At 39.6% G+C, this 18,383-nt stretch overlaps 1 protein-coding gene across 8 annotated transcripts in view; it reads left to right on the plus strand.

The window, feature by feature from the left end:
• Positions 1-18,383, plus strand: part of setd5 (SET domain containing 5) — a 211,297-nt gene that overhangs the window by 70,355 nt on the left and 122,559 nt on the right. For all 8 annotated transcript variants that reach the window (XM_073072849.1, XM_073072850.1, XM_073072843.1 and 5 more), the window contains 4 exons: positions 4,577-4,788; positions 7,099-7,157; positions 10,925-11,112; positions 12,166-12,204. In XM_073072849.1, coding sequence (XP_072928950.1) covers positions 4,577-4,788; positions 7,099-7,157; positions 10,925-11,112; positions 12,166-12,204 — 498 coding nt within the window. The remainder of the gene's footprint in view (positions 1-4,576; positions 4,789-7,098; positions 7,158-10,924; positions 11,113-12,165; positions 12,205-18,383) is intronic.

Consider the following 18,383-nt stretch of genomic DNA (forward strand, 5'->3'; position numbering starts at 1 on the left):
AAATGACAATAAAAAGTGACTTGACTTGACTAAATGAGATTAAAGGATAAGGGAAGTAGGAATTAAGAACAGCATCTTAGAAAATGCACATGAGTAGCGATATTTGCTGTGGCTCTGTTTCAATTTGAAACTGCTTCTCTTTGAAAGGAACGTTAATAATTTGAGAAGAGACTAAAAAAGAATGTTGGTTAAAATTGCAGAATAAGCCAAAGTAAGAGACAGCAAATAATTCTGAAGATCATTAAGACATTAGGTGCAATTGACAAAAATGTGACTGAAGCAATTTAAATGCCAGTTAATTATTCTTGGATGATTAAAGCTAACTAAGTGGTGTGGAAATGTATAAGAATTTGGGAATTCATATCCATAAGACCTTAAAAGCAATGGGGCATCAAAAGACTTCAGATGCACGAATTTGAAACAAAAGCAGTCTTTGGAGGAACTCTCAGAAAATATATGTGAGGTGCTGTTTAGGTATGGCTCCACAGGTATTTTAGTAAAATTTAATTTAGGGACAGGAAGAATTCCTTATCAAATATGTTCATTATTCAGTACTCTGAACACTGGAGTTATATCTGCTGAAGTTTTCTGTTTCACTCAGATTGAGGAATTTCATATACATATTGGGGTGTGCAAATCTATTTAAATTAAAATAGAAAATATTCTGTCATTAGCACTATACATTTACTGTAATCATTGAAATACGGTATTTTACCATTGTAAACTTAAAATAATTATGATGATATCTTTGTTGATCAAGTGAGTAGTTGTCATTTAGACCTGCAGGTTATGAGTTGAGGCCAGTAACATATCGGTTATGTTGGCATTGACCTCCTATGTCAGGCAGTGTGTGCTTGTAATTTGAGAACTGAATTCAATTTGAAACAAATCTGGAAATAGAAAATCAGGGTTTCTGCTCCTGCTTGATATATTTGTAGTTCCTGCCATATAACTAAGTTTAGGACAACACAAATTATTAGTGTTCTTGATTTTACTATCAAGACTTCTGCATTAATAAGGGCAGAAGGAGGTAACCGTTATAAGCAAAAAGGTAAAAATAAAACATCAGTTCACTTTGTACAAATAAAAGAACTATGTGAACAACTGTTCAGATCCAAAATGTTGAATTTAGACCCTTATTATTTTACAAACTGCTGTTGAAAAAGACAAAAAATTGCCAAAACAAAACAGGACGTACAAGGGTAATTCCCAGGTTGTAAAACTTGTGAACAACCCATGCTGCATAAATGAGCTGTCATAATATAATTAAGTTTAGAAGTCCATCTTGCTTACGCATGTTTGTTCCTATGAATGGCATACTAGCTTACACCTCTCCCCCTCCTCTTTAAATGATTATTCATTCTTTTCAATCTTGTATGTTTTTATGCCATTCATTACAATACTGTGGAAATATAAGACCATAAGATATAGGAGCAGAATTAGGCCATCTGGCCCATTGAGTCTTCTCTGTCATTCAATCATGGTGGATCCTTTTTTGTTTTCCACCTGAACCCTAGTTCCTGGCCTTTTCCCTGTAACCTTTGATGCCATGTCCAATCAAGAACCTATCAATCTGCCTTAAATACACCCAATGACCTGGCCTCCACAGCTGCATGTGGCAGCAAATTCCACAAATTCACCACCCTTTGGTTAAAGAAATTTTTCCACATCTGTTTTGAAAGGGCACCCCTCTATCCTGAGGCTGTGCCCTCTTGTCCTAGACTCTTCCACTATGGGAAACATCCTTTCTGAATGTACTTTGTTTAGGCCTTTCAACATTCAAAAAGTTTCAATGAGATCCCCCCTCCATCCTTCTGAACTCCAGTGAGCTCAGACCCAGAGCCATTAAACGTTCCTCGTATGATAAGTCTTTAATTCCTGAAATCATCCTTGTGAACCTCCTCTGGACCCTCTACAATGCCGGCACATCTTTTCTAAGATGAAGGGCTCAAAACTGTTCACAATACTCAAGGTGAGGCCTCATCAGTGCCTTATAAAGCCTCAGCATCACATCCTTGCCTCTTGCTTTCTAAACCTCTTAAAATGAATGCTAACATGGCATTTGCCTTCCTCAGCACCAACTTGATCTGCAAGTTAACCTTTAGGGTGTTCTGCACAAGGACTCCCAAATTTTTAGATTTTCTTTCCATTTATTTCTGCTACCAAGCGCATCACCATATTCATCTAATGAGCCTGTTCATTGCCTGTACTGACCATTCCAAGTAAGTAGGACAATATATGTGAGAGAAAAAAGTACGGTTAACATTTTGGACCAGTGGCTCTTTTTCTGTGGTTTAATGCTATTTGACCCGCTGATTTTCTGTTTTATTGCAAGCAGCTGTGTTGGGCTCATAAAACCCCAAAAAAAACTCAGATGAGGTGCTTTTGTGATCTAATTAAAACTTCATTAAATGTAAATCATGGTATATTTCCAAAAACGTGGATTATAAAGGTGTCTACTCTGCACACAGATTTATTTAGAATTGATCCCTTGTGTGAAACCTATTAGAGCAAATATGAAATTGTGCATATCAGCAACTAGTGGAACTTGGAAACAAGTTAACTTATAAATTCATATGAGCCAATAAAGAGCGCATGGTGTGGAAAATATATTTTGGTAAAGCCAATATCAGAAACCAAATTAGAAGCTTATAATATCCCAGCAGGATATTGAGGACAGAAGTGCGGGCAGGTAGATTAGGGAAAGGTATAAAAACAACAAAGTTGTTGTAAACGGTAACTTCAGCTTCCCTAATATAGACTGGGATCTCCTAAGTGCAGGAGGTTTAGACAGGGCAGAATATGTTAGGTGCATCCAGGAGGGTTTCTGAAAACAAATGCATAGATTGTCCAATGTTTTCCAGTACCAGTGACGGGTTCACTTCTTGCTGCTGTCTGTAAGGAGTTTGTACATTCTTCCCTTGACTGTGTGTGTATACTCTGGGTGCTCCGGTTTCCTCCCACAGTTCAAACACACTGCAGTTGGTAGGTTAATTGGTCATTGTAAATTGTCCCATTTTTAGGCTTGGTGTGAAATCTACGATTGCTGGGTAGTACAGCTTGATAGGCCAGAAAGGCCTGTTACTTGCTGTATATCAATAAAGTAAAAAGTGAGCCTGGGTGGGTGTCTGACCTTTATAATATGAAATATTATAGTGGAATATTATAACACCATTTCAGTAAATGTGAAATTGTTTGCATAATATTTTATTACATTGTGCTAAAATCCTGTTTTGTGGGTTTGTTTATGTAGCAGCTCCATAGTTCCATTACTAGTTGAAAGGATTTCAGTACCTTGTGTCTTTGGGTTCCATCCATCTCTGTGGGTAGTCTACCAAAATTAAGGAGATCTTATGCAAGTGAAAAAGAGCTGCCTTGGAGGGTTCTAAGCACCTGTTTTCCATCAGGAATGTCGTTCTATTTTCCTTGTATTTTAAAAGTGAGGTTAAATCTCAAGGTTATAAATTCTTGCATCTTGCTATGCAGTTTTGTTCTGCTTGAGTTGGGAGATTTGTGGCTGTTAATTATCATCAGTATGAGAATAATAAGTTGGGGAAAACAATATATTTCTGAAAAGAAAACTGAGTATCATGTCAATGCTGTGTTCTAAGCACAGTTTATGGAAGGAAAGCCTTTTGAAATCAATGTCTTTTAAATTTAGTCAGCAAATATGCTTAAAGCTGTTTTTATAAGTATTTGTGCTTCAAAATATGATATTCCTTACATGATAACTTTGTCTTGACTCTGATAGTTCCTTGATTTTTAATGTCCAATTACAAATGATTTTTGTCCAAGGAATATTGGTAATTTTTAGGAAATGAGTTATGGCAAAACTTTCTAAAAATGTAGGTGAAGAAGAACTTACAAATAAATTACATTAAATAAATTGTTTTATTAAAATTAAATCCAATGAAACATTTTAAGAATAATGAGTATTGAAATTTTGTAAACCTTTTTAGAGTTTATATTGTTGAAATTGTAGGTCTTGCTGGAGAAAGTATAGGTATACCTCAGGTTGTTATATTTAAGGTGACTCCCTGGCTAAGTATTCTCAATGCCAAGGGAGAACATGGTAGCCGAGCAGTTAGTGTGACAGTATTGCAACTGGGGGGGGGGAGTTCAAAGTTCAACTACAATGTCATCTGTAAGGGGTCTATGTCAGAATGTGTAGGATTTCTCCAGGTTCTTCGGTTTCCTCCGGTAGTCTAAAGATGTACTAGTTGATTGAAATGGAGTAAAGTTCAAGTAAGCCTTTTTAATATGCCAATCCTTTGGTTGGATTTGCATTAAGTTTCATTACATGGGATAGTACTGCACTCTTGGTAAAGTGGCTGACTTTAGTAATGGCTTGATTTGTGAAATAAGGAAGCTAATCCCTTTCTCTGAGTAATAGTCATTGCATTTGGAAAGAAAATGGGAAACAAATGACTGTTAGATGTAAATAGAGATATGTTTAATATGGTTTTGCAATTAAAAGCTGGAACTACTTAATTAGAGTAGTTAATTGATTTGTTATATTCTGTTGTTCTATATCACTTAATTCGTGTTCTCAAAGTATTCTTGTTTTTGTTTAAAGGATCATAACTATGGTGCTCCACCACCTCCAACACCCCCAGCTTCACCACCTGCACAGACTATAATTGCCCGAGTAGAGTTGAATAGACTGCGTTGCCAACGGTATGATGATAATTCTGAGGATAGCGACAGTTCATCTGAAGATGAAAACATTCCCTGGTGTCATTGTAGCTTAACTCAGGATGGTTTTATTATCACGTGTGAGAACTGCAGGTATGAAGTAATTTATAATTAAGGTTTTTATTTGCATGCATGCATGGATGGATTGCTGCTTTGGTATGAACAGCATCATGTTCACAGATGGACAGTTTAGTAACATTAAACACCCAGTTCAACAACAGTTTCATTGAAGTTATTGCAACTTGTGTGTTGAAGTGGTGTTCAACATCATCCACAAAAATATTCAAGATTTTGTTTTGATTAAAAGCCACTACAAAACAGATCAAGACCACTTGGCTCACCTTGCTAATTTTCCCTGTAACTTTATTTTGAATTCACATCAACTCATCCCAACACCACAAGCCCTATGAATTCTTCCTCCTACTCCCATTAACTTGATACAACTTATCGTGGTCAATTAACCTCTTGGGCCTGCATGTCTCTTGGACATGGGAGAAAGCCAGAGTACCTGGAAGAAACTCACGTGGTCACGTTGAAAATATCCAGATTTTACACTGATAGCATTGGAAGTCAGCATTGAATGCTTGTTAAAGCTAGTAACCTAGAGATCTACCTGCACCTCTGCTGTTTCCATAAATGTCTCAATGAAAACCTTAATTATATAACAATTCTGTTTTAAGTATACACAAAGTGCATTGCAGATGCTGTGGTCAAATCAAGACGTACAAAAAAGCTGGATGAACTCAGCAGGTCGGGCAGCATCCATTGAAAGAAGCAGTCAACGTTTCGGGTCGAGACCCTTCGTCAGGACTAAATAAGGAGGGGGTAGGGGCCCTATAAAGAAGTGGGGGAGGGTGGAAAACCAATCAGAGGGAAGATCAAGGGGTGGGGGAGGGGATGCAGGGAGTGGATAGGCAGGAGAGGTGAAGAAGGAATCTAAGGGGAAAGCACTATGGGTAGTAGAAGAAGGTAGAGTCATGATAGGTGATAGGCAGCTGGAAGAGGAGACAGAGTGAAGGTGGGATGGGGGAAGGGAGAAGGAGGGAATTACTGGAAGTTGGAGAATTCAGTGTTCATACCGAGGGGCTGGAGACTACCCAGACGCTATACGAGATGTTGTTCCTCCAACCGAAGTTTGGCCTCATCATGGCAGTAGAGGAGGCCATGTATGGACATATCCAAATGGGAATGTGAAGGAGAGTTGAAGTGAGTGGCAACCAGGAGATCCTGTCTGTTGTGACGGACGGAGCGTAGGTGCTCGACGAAGCAGTCCCCCAATCTGCGTCGGGTCTCGCCGATGTAGAGGAGGCCGCATTGGATGCAATAGATTACCCCAACAGACTCACAAGTGAAGTGTGGACCAGGCAGTCACGGAGGGAACGATCCCTGCGAAAAGCAGAGAGGGGTAGAGAGGGAAAGATGTCCTTAGTGGTGGGGTTCTGTTGAAAGTGGCGGAAGTTGCGGAGGATAATATGCTGGATCCGGAGGCTGGTGGGGTGATGGGGATCGTTCCCTCCGCCACTGCCTGGTCCACACGTCCCTCCCCACAGATCTCCCACCTGGCACTTAACCCTGCAAGCGTAAGTGCTACACCTGTCCCTACACCTCATCTCTTAACACCATTCAGGGCCCCAAACAGTTCTTCCAGGTGAGGCAACACTTCTCTTGTGAGTCTGTTGGGGTAATCTATTGCATCCGGTGCTCCCGGTGCGGCCTCCATCAGCGAGACCCGACGCAGATTGGGGGACCGCTTTGTCAATCACCTACGCTCCGTCCACCTCAACAGACAGGATCTCCCGTTTGCCACTCACTTCAACTCTGCTTCACATTCCCATTCGGATATGTCCATACATGGCCTCCTCTACTGCCATGCTGAGGCCAAACTTCGGTTGGAGGAACAACATCTCATATACCATCTGGGTAGTCTCCAGCTCCTTGGTATGAACATCAAATTCTCCACCTTCCAGTAATTCCCTTCCTCTCCTTTCCCCCATCCCACCTTCACTCTGTCTCCTCTTCTAGCTGCCTATCACCTCTCCTGCCTATCCCCTCCCTGCTTCCCCTCCCCCACCCCTTGATCATTCCTCTGATTGGTTTTCCACCCTCCCCCCACCTTCTTTATAGGGCCCCTATCCCCTCCTCCTTTAGTCCTAACGAAGGGTCTCGACCCGAAACATTGACTGCTTCTTTCAACGGATGCTGCCTGACCTGCTGAGTTCATCCAGCTTTTTTGTACATCTTGTTTTAAGTATATACATTTCTGGGGTAATGTAGTATTTAAAAAATGTTCAAATGGTTTATCCTGATCTTTGGAAAACTACTTTCAGGCTGATTTTAATATATTTATTCACAATTTTTGTCCTTACTTACTCATTGTTTTGCTGTATACACTGACTATCACAGAGGCCTAGACAGGCGAAAGGTTATCAGACTCCAGCGCAGGAAGCAGGAGAATGTATCGGGTAAGAAGAAAGAAATTTGATTTAGTAATTATATTTGCTTTATACAGTACTGTGCAAAAGTCTTAGGCACATGTAAAAAGATATGGTAAAGTGAAAATATTTCCAAAATAATGAAATTAAGTTTCTCAATATCAAAAAATATTAAAAAAGTACAGAATAAAAACTATATCAAATCAATATTCGGTGTGATCTTTAAAACTGCATCTTTTCTCTTGGGTACGCTGTCCTGCAGTTTTGTAAGAAAATCAGCTGGTAGATTATTCCAAGCATCATGGAGAACCTACTACAGTTTGGCAGTCTTTGGCTGTCTCTCTAGGTAGTCCCAGACAGCCTCAATGATCTTGTGATCATGGTTTTTTGGAAGTCATACCAGCTGTTGCAGAACTCCTTGTTCTTCTATTTGCTGAAGTTCTTTATGACCTGACCGTATCTTTGGGGTCATATCCTGCTGCAGAATGAAGTTGTGACCGATCAAAGGCCTTCCTGATGGTCGTATCACAAACGAGAGAAAATCTGCAAATGTTGGAAATCAAAGTAATACACACAAAATACACATGTAACATCGGATGTTTTTTCTGTAGTTACTGTCTGGCCTGCTGAGATCCTCTAGCATTTTGTGTGCCTCCCTGATAGTAATGAGTGATGAGAATTTGCTTGCACTTGTCAGCTTTTAGGATTCCATTAATTTTGACCATATCTCCAACTCCATTTGCAGAAATGCAGGCTTAAACCTGCAGGGAACTTCTGCTGTGCTTCACTGTTGGCTGCAGATACTCATCCATGTAGTGCTCTCCAGCTCTTCTACAGACAAACTGCCCCTGTTTGAGCCAGCAATTTCAGTTTGACTTGTCAGTCTAGAGCTCTTGCTGTCATTGCTCAGCACTCCAGTAAATGTACTTTTGTGCATGGGTGGATCTCTGGTCTTTGTTTCTACTTCAGAGGAATGGCTTTTTTGGCAGCAACTCTCAGATGAAGACCACTTTGCTAAGACTTCTCTGAAATGTACAGAGGTGTACTTGGAATTCCAGTGCTTTCTGTGAGTTCACAGCTGGACTTATTCTGAATTAGAAGCTGTATCAGTTTGATGTATCTCTCGTCTGCTGCATTCAGTTTCCGTGGCCGACCACTACATTTCTGGTCCTTAACCTTGCCCGTTTCTTTGTGCCTCTTCAGAAGACCTTGGACAGCACATCTTGAAACTCTCGTCTGCTGCGAAATTTCTGTTTGGGCAAGACCCTGCTGATGCTGATGACCACCTTATGCTTTGTTGCTACACTCACTCTTGCCACGGTGCAAGAATTGATGATTTGAAGATCAAACACATGTCTGTCACATTCTCACCTTTTTAGTTTGGTTGTTTTTTTTTAACCTAATTTGATACCTTTTCAGTCTGTTTCAGTTAATCAGTTTAGTTCATTTAACTCATGGCATTGATCATTAGTACCTGTTTGTTATCTTTGTAAAATCATTCACTGGGCTATATAAATTCAAATTTTTATTAAAAATGGTCTATTACTTAATATGTTACCTGCTTTAATGAAATACAAAAAAAATCTCTTTAACTTTTTGGGAAATTAATGTTTGTAAATTTAAAATTTGCCTTTTTCTACTGCCACTTATGCAGAAGACAAAAAAATTTATATTAAAACACTTGAGTGCCTAAGACTTTTGCATAGCACTGTATTTCACTATTTGCATACTAGCTAACATTTAGGGTGACCATTATTTGATATACCTGCTGGTATTTGTTTTTTATTTGAATTTTGTATTTTAAAGGAATATGACTGATTTTACTGACTTGTTAAGAGGTATTCCATGTATCATTGTGAAAGTTAAATAAGTACAATGACTTGACTATCTTTCAATTAAAATGCATTTGAACTTTAGAAATGCATATTAACTGCCCAGTAATAAAACCTAAAATTAGGTCAGGCTAATCCTCCAAACTTTTTAGATTTTTGAAGATGAACTTTATCTAAACGAGGATGTTTATTTTTCCATATATAGGAGGATAAAATAGAATCAAGAGAGACAAAAAAGGATTTAGGAATAAAAATGGGTAAAGCCTGAAAAAGATGTATAAATTTAGGTAGAATATTCATTTTAATAGAATTAATTTGTCCAATCAACAATATTGAAAGAGGTGACCAATTTAATGATATCCTTTTTACATGATTCAATGAAGTAAACTCAGATAAGAACTTGTTAGACGTAATTTTTAGTTTGACACCTTTTCATAATGGTTCAATATCTAATATTTATGGTATGTTACTGGAGACGAGGAATGTTCCTTTAGACAAAATTAATAATCTCTGGGAACAAGATTTACAGACATCTATCAATATGTGCTTGTCATTCCCTCATACAACTTAAGGTGGTACATAGAACTCATATGACTAAGGATAAGCTATCTCATTTTTATTCTGATATATCTCCCTACTGTGACAGATGTAATATTGGAGGAGCTTCATTAATTTATGTTTTGGACTTGTTCGAATCTTGAAAAATATTGGAAGGAAGTTTTTCAAACTTTTTAAAGTCAATTTTAAGCCTAACCCTTTGTCGGCCCTATTCGATGTTGTTGCAGGACAAGATATTAAGCTGAAAGCATCTGATTTACATATTTTGGCCTTTAGCTCTCTTATAGCTAGGAGGACACTTTTGTTTAAATGGAAAGATGTTTTTCCTCCTGCTCATGCTCAATGGTTATGCGACGTTATGTCATGCTTAGATTTAGAGAAGATTCGTTGTTCAATTTCTGAATCTCTTCAAGACTTTCAAACATTGTGGGGACCTTTTCTGAATTATTTTCATAACCTTCAACTCATTGTTTAAATTCAGATGTTGGCTATTATTAATCTTTATTATATGAGAAGTCTTTTACCTTTTTTTTTCTCCTTAATGAACAGCTTCGGTCTTGGTAGGGGTTAGATTTTTTTTGTAATAATTTAGTATGTTTCAATATAACTATTGATTAACTTATGTGAATACGTTATTATGAACAGATACAATGTAATTGGTAGTTTTTTAACTTTTTTTGACCTTTTATATACACTTTCTTGTACTCTGTATTCTTCTATGTAGAAACTAATAAAATATTGGAAAAAAATGCATGCATTTTTATATAAATGAATGGTTTCCAAAGAATAAAAAGAAATCAAATGTAAAATATTTGTAAACTACGTAACAAGAGATTAAAGGACATGGAAATATATATAGTTGTAATGTACCCCTTAGATCCGCCAAGGAAAAAGAAGTTGATAAAATATTGTTTATTCGGCCCTTGTTCATGAAGAAATGGACTTGGAAGGGAAAAATACTGAACATTTGGATTAAATAGGAACAGTGATGAAATGTGATCCACTAATGTAAGGGACTAATGTCAATCAAAGGAGTCAGGTGTAGTGATTTGGTGTGTGTACTTAATGTGGACTTGCAAGCAATTCATTTTCTTGCTTTCAGTTATTCTACGTGATAAATCCATAAGAATTGTATTTTTGACCTATTTTAGGAACAGTACTCTCTATTGTTATCAGAGTGAAAATTACTTTGTACACGACATTTGGTACTGTAATCTAAATAGCAGGGTCTTTTGCAGTTAGATGACACAACTAATTGATAAAACTTCTGCTGTATTGAAATTACTGAGCACGGGTAGATTGTCGTGACTTCTCGCACTATAACAAACCAAAATTGAGATAGTTCTGCAGGCCATTCTGAGGAAGTTAAGCATGTATTTTTAAATTGTTATCACCTTTTCCTCACAGTTGGAGATAGCAGTGCAACTGAAAGTGGGGATGAGGAGGTATCACCATCAACTGTATCCTATACTGCAACACAACACACACCAACCAGCATCACACTCACAGTCAACCGTGTGAAGAGAACCAAGGCAAAGAAGAGAAAGAGAAGTACAGAAAAAGCAAAAAATGCCCCCAAAGCCAAAAAGATAAAGGTAGGTGTTGCACTTCAAGAGCAAATGTAAAATGTAATTAGCTGTTTCTCCCCCCTAAAGTTACAAAACGTTTTTGCTACAACTTGACCACGATAAAGAACCTCATCTGAAGAGATCAAAGCAAAATAAATCCTTGTTTACACCCAAGATTTTCACATGGCGTCTGTGGACCCTAGAGTGTTCACAAATAATTGTTAGGATAGGTAGGTCTGCAAGACAGACTGAGGCTAGATCTGCAAATTGCTTCTGGAAGTCTTTATTGCTGTTATAGTGTATTTTTTAGTAACTGGCAATGCTATTTTCAGAGTAGAGATAAGATTATTAGTTATGTGCCAATTTTTGCAGGGATTTTACCCAGGACTTTTGAAAAGTAATGAATTTCAAAAATCTGATTTAATGTGCATAGCCTACAAGGTCAACATGCAGTCAGGAAAACTACCATGCAACACTTGTTACAATGTGTTGCTTTTACATATATTAGAGAGAAAGAAATAGTTTTTTTTTGTAGACCTGCTCAGTAACGTACAGTTATTGAGGCATATGGTTAATGATAGAGGAACTGGAAATATTATCAATGTGTACAATACACAAAGCACAGAAATAAAATTGTGGAATATACTTTATTACATTCCACAAAGTAGGTTTTAATGGTTAGCTGCTACAATTGTTAACATAGTAATTTTGTTGAAAATTAATTTAAAATTTTCTAATTCTAATGAAAAGCCTTTAACTTGAAACATTAATTCTGTTTGTTTCCACAGATGCTGCCTGAACTGCTCAATGTATCCAATGTTACTGTTTTCATTTTAAATTGAAAATAATTTTTTATGAAGGACCTAGGGAATAGCTGTTGGGCATGAGCATTTGTTTGAGACAAGAATAAGGCTTCGTATGAAAGAAAAGCCATGTTTTTTAGTAGATATCACTGCTTCGTTGTGTCAAAAGTTTGCCAACATTTTAGAAATGTTTGGGTGTGAGATTTACTGGATACAGAAAATGCTGATTAATTGGTTTTTTCCAATTTCACTGTAACTTCTGATTGTTCTTTTGTAGGCCTTTCGAGAAGGATCCAGAAGATCTATGAGGATGAAGGTATGGATAGAGAAAAGTTTATGCATTAGTATTTCTGTTTTGATTTTAAGTTGGAAGTGATTTATTATGAAGGACCTAGAGAATGTCTGTAGGGCATAAGCCTTTGTTTGAGACAAGAATGAGGCTTCGGGGCTGTGTACTGAGTCCCCTCCTTACTCCCTGTATACCCATGACTGTGAAACCACCCACAGCTCTAATCTGATTATCGATTTTGCTGACAACACTATCTTAAACAATAATGAGGTGGCCTACAGAGAAGAAGTCATCATCCTGACACAGTGGTGTCAAGAAAACAACCTCTCCCTCAATGTCGCAAAAACAAAGGAGCTGGTTGAGGAATGGAGATGTCAATGGATCTGGAGTTGAAAGGGTAAACAGCTTTAAGTTCCTTGGCATCCACATCACCGATGACCTCTCGTGGTCTGTACACACCAGCTGTGTGGTGAAAAAGGCACAACAGCGCCTCTTTCTTCTCAGACGGTTGAGGAAGCTTGGTATGGGCCCCCAAATCCTAAGAACTTTAAATAGGGGCACAATTGAGAGCATCCTGACTGGCTGCATCACTGCCTGATATGGGAACTGTACCTCCCTTAATCGCAGGATTCTGTAGAGAATGGTGCAGACAGCCCAGCGCATCTGTAGTTGTTAACTTCCCATGATTCAGGACATTTATAAAGACAGGTGTGTAAGAAGGGCCCGTGGGGTCATTGAGGACCTGAGTCACAATCTATTCCAGCTGCTACCATCTGGGAAACAGTACCACAGCATGAAAGTCAGGACCAACAGGCTTCTTCCACCAGGCCATCAGACTGATGAACTCATGCTGATTTGAGTGTATTTCTATGTTACATTGACTGTTCTATTTATTATAAATTGCTATGATTACACATTTAGACGGAGGCGTAATGTAAAGATTTTTACTCATGTACGTGTAGAATGTAAGAAATAGAGTCAATTCAATTCAATTTGCTGTTCAGAATCAAACTCGGTTTGTTATTACTGATGTGTCATGAAATTTGTTTTATGGCCATAGTACAATAGAAGACATAAATTATGGTAAGTTACAAAAATAATGGTGTAAAAGAGGAATAGCAAGGTAGTATTCATGGGTTCACGAACAGTTCAGAAATCTGATGGCAGAGAGGAAGAAATTGTTTTTAAAACATTGCATTTATCTTGAAAATGACAGATGTTAGCAGAGTGATTGCCAGATTTAGTTCTTTTCAGCAGTAGTACTGGTCCACTTCTCGTTCACAAATGTAACATGCCGTTTTACATTTCCTGATCGATTTTTGTTTTGAATATATGAACAAAGAGCATCTGATTCAGTGTTTTGTATTCATTTATTTTGAATGCAAGCATATGTAATGCCCTAGGTAAAATGTCTGCTGCTATGCTGTGAAGTATTTTCATTTTAGCAGTTTTCTGTATAAGCAGTGTGTCCTGTTAGTATGAGTGTTATGGCTTCGGCTGAAGGTAAGGAGCCATGTTGTCCTACTTAGGAACATGGTTCAGCCAATTGGGATACAGGTAGTCCCTGAGTTACGAACGTCCGACTTACAGACAACTCGGACTTAGGAACCGAGGAAGGAGAATGCCATCCGCCATTTTAAGTCGGATCACAGCGCTGTCCGCCATTTTAAGTCATTGCCGTTGACACTGTGTTGAGTGTGTAACTTTGTATTTGGCTCAAATTTTTCTTAGCAAGATTTACCTTGCCCCCGCAAGGATTTACCCCCCCCCCCTTCCGGTCGGCCGGTGGCGCAGTGAGATCAGGCCGGGCTGGAGAACGGAGTTTCCGGAGTTCGATCCAGTGACCAACCGCTCCTGTGCCGGGTTGATGTTGAACCAGTGACTCCCGTACCATCCGTGCCGGGTTGATGTCGAGCTCACAACTCGACCTCGTAAAAAAACACTGCCACCTCCAGTTTAAATTCCCACGCGGAATATTGTGGAGGATCAAATACTCAAACCCAGCACAGCCCCCACTTGTCCCTTTTAACCTGTCTCAGTGCGGTGGACTTTCGGACCCGGGGAAATTCAGTGCGGTGGTCCTTAGGACCCAGCGGACCTTGGGAGCTGGTGGAGGTCGGGACCTGCAGCCCACAGTGTTTCTGTTCCGTTGATGGGAAGCGATCGGGATTGAAAATAAAGTGAAAATAATAAAGCGATTGGAAAGAGTTGAAACACTATCAGTCATTGGAAAAGCATTAGGCTACAGTTGGTCAACGATCAGAACAATTTTAAAGGATAAAGTGAGAATAATGGAGCATGTGAAAGGCCCTGTCCTGATGAAAGCTGCAATTATTACTAAGCAGCGCAGTGGTTTAATTATTGGAATACATACGTTTCTTAAGTGTTTTATATGCATAGAAAAGTAAAAATATATACTATATACTAAGACAAACGTTTGACTGACTGACGCTAAATAATACCGGATGTACTTGTTCTGACTTACGTACAAATCCGACTTAAAGATGGATTCAGGAATGGAACTCGTACGTAACCCGGGGACTGACTGTAGTCTTGGTACGTATCGTAACTTTCTACCCAGTGGAACATCTGAGAATGCTGGGCAGGAGCAGATCTCTGAAGGACAGTAGTCTGGTCTGGTATTTTTTGAGAGCTGCAGAGCAGGGCGTAAGGGAAGAAGCCGCAGAATCCCATATGAAGAAGTGTCCCTGTTGTAAGAAGTTCTTTGTGCAGATGAGTGGTTTCAAGGAGGAAGAGCCAATATTCCTGAGAGAGCCAGTTCATTTGAGATGGTCTTTGAGGGAAATTCGGACTGTGGTGGGTGCCTTCATGCAGACCGTGGGTTCAGCGTCTGAGTAAAGCGATACACTTGACTAATCCAAGAATGTTTATATGCACATTTAGACTGGTTTAACTGTAATGGGCCCTTTTAATTTTATTTTGTTTTTTGTAACTGTTTGTTAAATCTTAAAATTTGCTGAATATGTTCCCTTGTAATCTTATGCTGGTGCACCGTCTGTTAATTTTCTGGCGAATGATAACTTTGCATGGAGCTGGAACATCCAGCCTTTCCTGTTTGGTTGAACCCAGATCATTCCAACCCTAGACATATATTGCATATGAAAGTTAATCTTCTCACCACTGAGTCACATGGCTGTTAGCAGATTTAGTTAACCATTTACCATGAGTACCTGTATGTTGTTGAAACTGGAGCTTTCAGAAGCAGATGTTGGAGTAGCTGAGACCATTGGTACATTAGTGTTGGTCTACCCAGATCTGGTCAAAAGAGATGAAGCATTCGTTTTGATGGGAACAAATACCTCTATTGTGAAAAAGTTCGTGGGAGATAGCAAAAAGAGAACAACACACAAAATGCTGGTGGAACGCAGCAGGCCAGGCAGTATCTATAGGAAGAAGTACAGTTGACATTTCGGGCCGAGACTCTTCTTCAGGACTAACTGAAAGAAGAGATAGTAAGAGATTTGAAAGTAAGAGGGAGAGGGGGAAATCCAAAATGATAGGAGAAGACAGGAGGGGGAGGGGTGAAGCTAAGAGCTGGAAAGGTGATTGGCAAAAGGGATACATAGCTGGAGAAGGGAAAGGATCATGGGATGGGAGGCCTGGGGAGAAGGAGAAAGAAAGGGGGAGGGGAGCACCAGAGGGAGATGGAGAACAGGCAAGGAGTGATTGTGAGAGGGGCAGAGAGAGGAAAAAAAAAGAGGGGGAATAAATAAATAAGTGATGGGGTAAGAAGGGGAGGAGGGGCATTAACAGAAGTTAAAGAAATCAATGTTCATGCCATCAGGTTGGAGGCTAACCAGACGTCTTGTCCCAAAATGTCGACTGTTCTTCTTTCTATAGCTGCTGCCTGGCCTGCTGTGTTCCACCAGCGTTTTGAGTGTGTTGCTTGAATTTCCAGCATCTGCAGATTTCCTCATGTTTCCGTGGCAAAAAGAGAGACGGAGAGAAGTTTTTGAAAGCCCTTCCTGTTCACCCAGTGTTCAGAGCTGCTTTTGTGAAGGTGTAAGTTCTTCCTAAGCTTGGTGATGTGCATAAACGAGGTACTGTGTGGTACATCCAGTCCAAGTCCTTCATGTTCTGTCCTGGGGAAGTAGCTGGAGTGATGGGAAACCTCAAATTCCCTGAATACATGATGCCGAGACCCTCTTGTTGGATGCTCCGGAGGATCACGAAGAAGAGTAACACTTACCTGCTGAAGTGCTGGTGAGCCGTGAACTGCAGAAACCTTCGGCTATACATGCAATCAGGATGACTGTGATTGTCAGGAATACCGTGGAGAGAGATGTTACCCACAGACGTGGGATGCGGATCGCACATCTCTTCCCTGTGATGGTATGTCTATTTTTCTGGTGAGAAAACTGGGAGAGACCGTCTTTTTGATCGGGAAAATTAACAGCAAAGTCATTCGATTTTAGTGACTCCCTGGTACCTGAGGAATGGAAAAGGAGACTAGTAGAGTTGAAGCTCAAAGATGTCTTTTCTACTGACAAGTTTGATGTAGGTTGCTCCAAGAGTACTCGTCACACTATTAGAGTGATGGAGGACACCCCTTTCAGAGAGAGGTCTCGATGCCTGGCACCAACGGTAGGTAAAGATGTTCAGCAGCACCTGCTGAAGCTGAAGGAATCTGAATTTATTACTGAGTTGAGAACTCCCAATGTGTCACCTATAGTGGTGGTGAGGAGGAAGAATGGGAAGGTATGAATGTGTGTTGATTATCAAACACCGAACAAGCGTGCAGTCCCTAACCAATATACTGTCCCATGGATCAAGGTTACTCTGGCCTGCCAGGTGGAGCAAAATGGTTCAGTTTATTGGATCTTAGGAGTGGGTATTATCAGATACGCATTGAATGAAATAGATAATGAGAAGATGGCTTTCATATGTCCTCTTGGATTCTTTCAGTTTGAAAGAATGCTTCAGGCATATCAGGATCACCAGCTACTTTCCAAAGTGTCATGGAGCAGACTGTTGGGGACATGGACTTGTTTGAGGTACTGATGTACTTGTACTCTGAGTGTTTGGATCAGTTTTGGAGGAGCATGAGATAGGGCTACTGAAGATGTTGGAGTGCCTGAAAGCTGAAGGTTTAAAACTGTCACTGGATAAGTGTGAGTTCTGTAAGAAGTCAGTCAACTATGCTGGTCACGTTGCACACCATCTCTCAGGATGGAGTGGCTATATGTTTTCATTCAAAATAGTGGTGGTAACCACATGTCCAAGGCCCAAAAATGTGAGTGCCCTGCATTCATTCTTCTGAATACAAAGCAGTTGCATGCCTTGAGTCCTGAGGAATTGGCAGCATCCCAGCAAGATGACCCTTGTAAAGGTGTCATTTGATCATCTGTTGTCAAAGGGGCTATGGCCCAAGTTGAGAAGACAAAACACCGTAATTCAATACCATGGTAATACCATTCCCTACTGATGAGGAAATAGGACAGATTGGAATTGAGAAACAAAGTGGTTTTTTTTACAGGGTCATGCCTCCTTCAGACAGACCTCGGCATTCCCATTTGGCTTTGCCTGAGAAGTGCTGGAGGATTGTACTAAAGTCACTTCATGATGACTCAGGTCATTTGGGTTTAGATAAGATCTATGGATTGGTCCAAAGACCAGTTCTGTTGACTCAGAATGAAGCTTGAGATTGAAGAGAATGAAATTGTGCACCCAATTGTATTTGGAGAAAGACGCTGCCCACGAGATTTGCTCCACTATCTCACTTACAAAGTATGGGACCACTTAATTTAGTGTGCATGGATTTTCTTTCCATAGAGCCTGATTCTAGTAATGTTGCAAATGTCTTAGTTATCATGGATCACTATACCAGATATGCTCAAGCCTTCTTTACAAAGGATCAGAAAGCATCCACAGTTGCTAAAATACTGTGGGAGAAATATTTGTTAATTGTGGCAAAAATGACTCACAGTGATTAGGAAAAGATTTTTGAGAGTTGGTCCATATGTGAGTTACTGAGCATGCTTGGTGTCGAGAAGTCACAACATATCACGTTCAAGGTGATACTCAGCCTGAAAGGTTCAACCGAACATTGCTGGACATACTTGGAACACCAGATCCAGCAAAAAGAGCGTGAAGTCAGTTTATTGGGCATTACACTGCAACAACTGTACACAGGATGAAGTTACTGGCTACTCACCATCCTATTTGAGGTTTGGACGTGAAATGAG

The sequence above is a fragment of the Hemitrygon akajei genome, chromosome 19, assembly GCF_048418815.1.
Source record: "Hemitrygon akajei chromosome 19, sHemAka1.3, whole genome shotgun sequence".
Lineage (NCBI taxonomy): Eukaryota > Metazoa > Chordata > Chondrichthyes > Myliobatiformes > Dasyatidae > Hemitrygon > Hemitrygon akajei.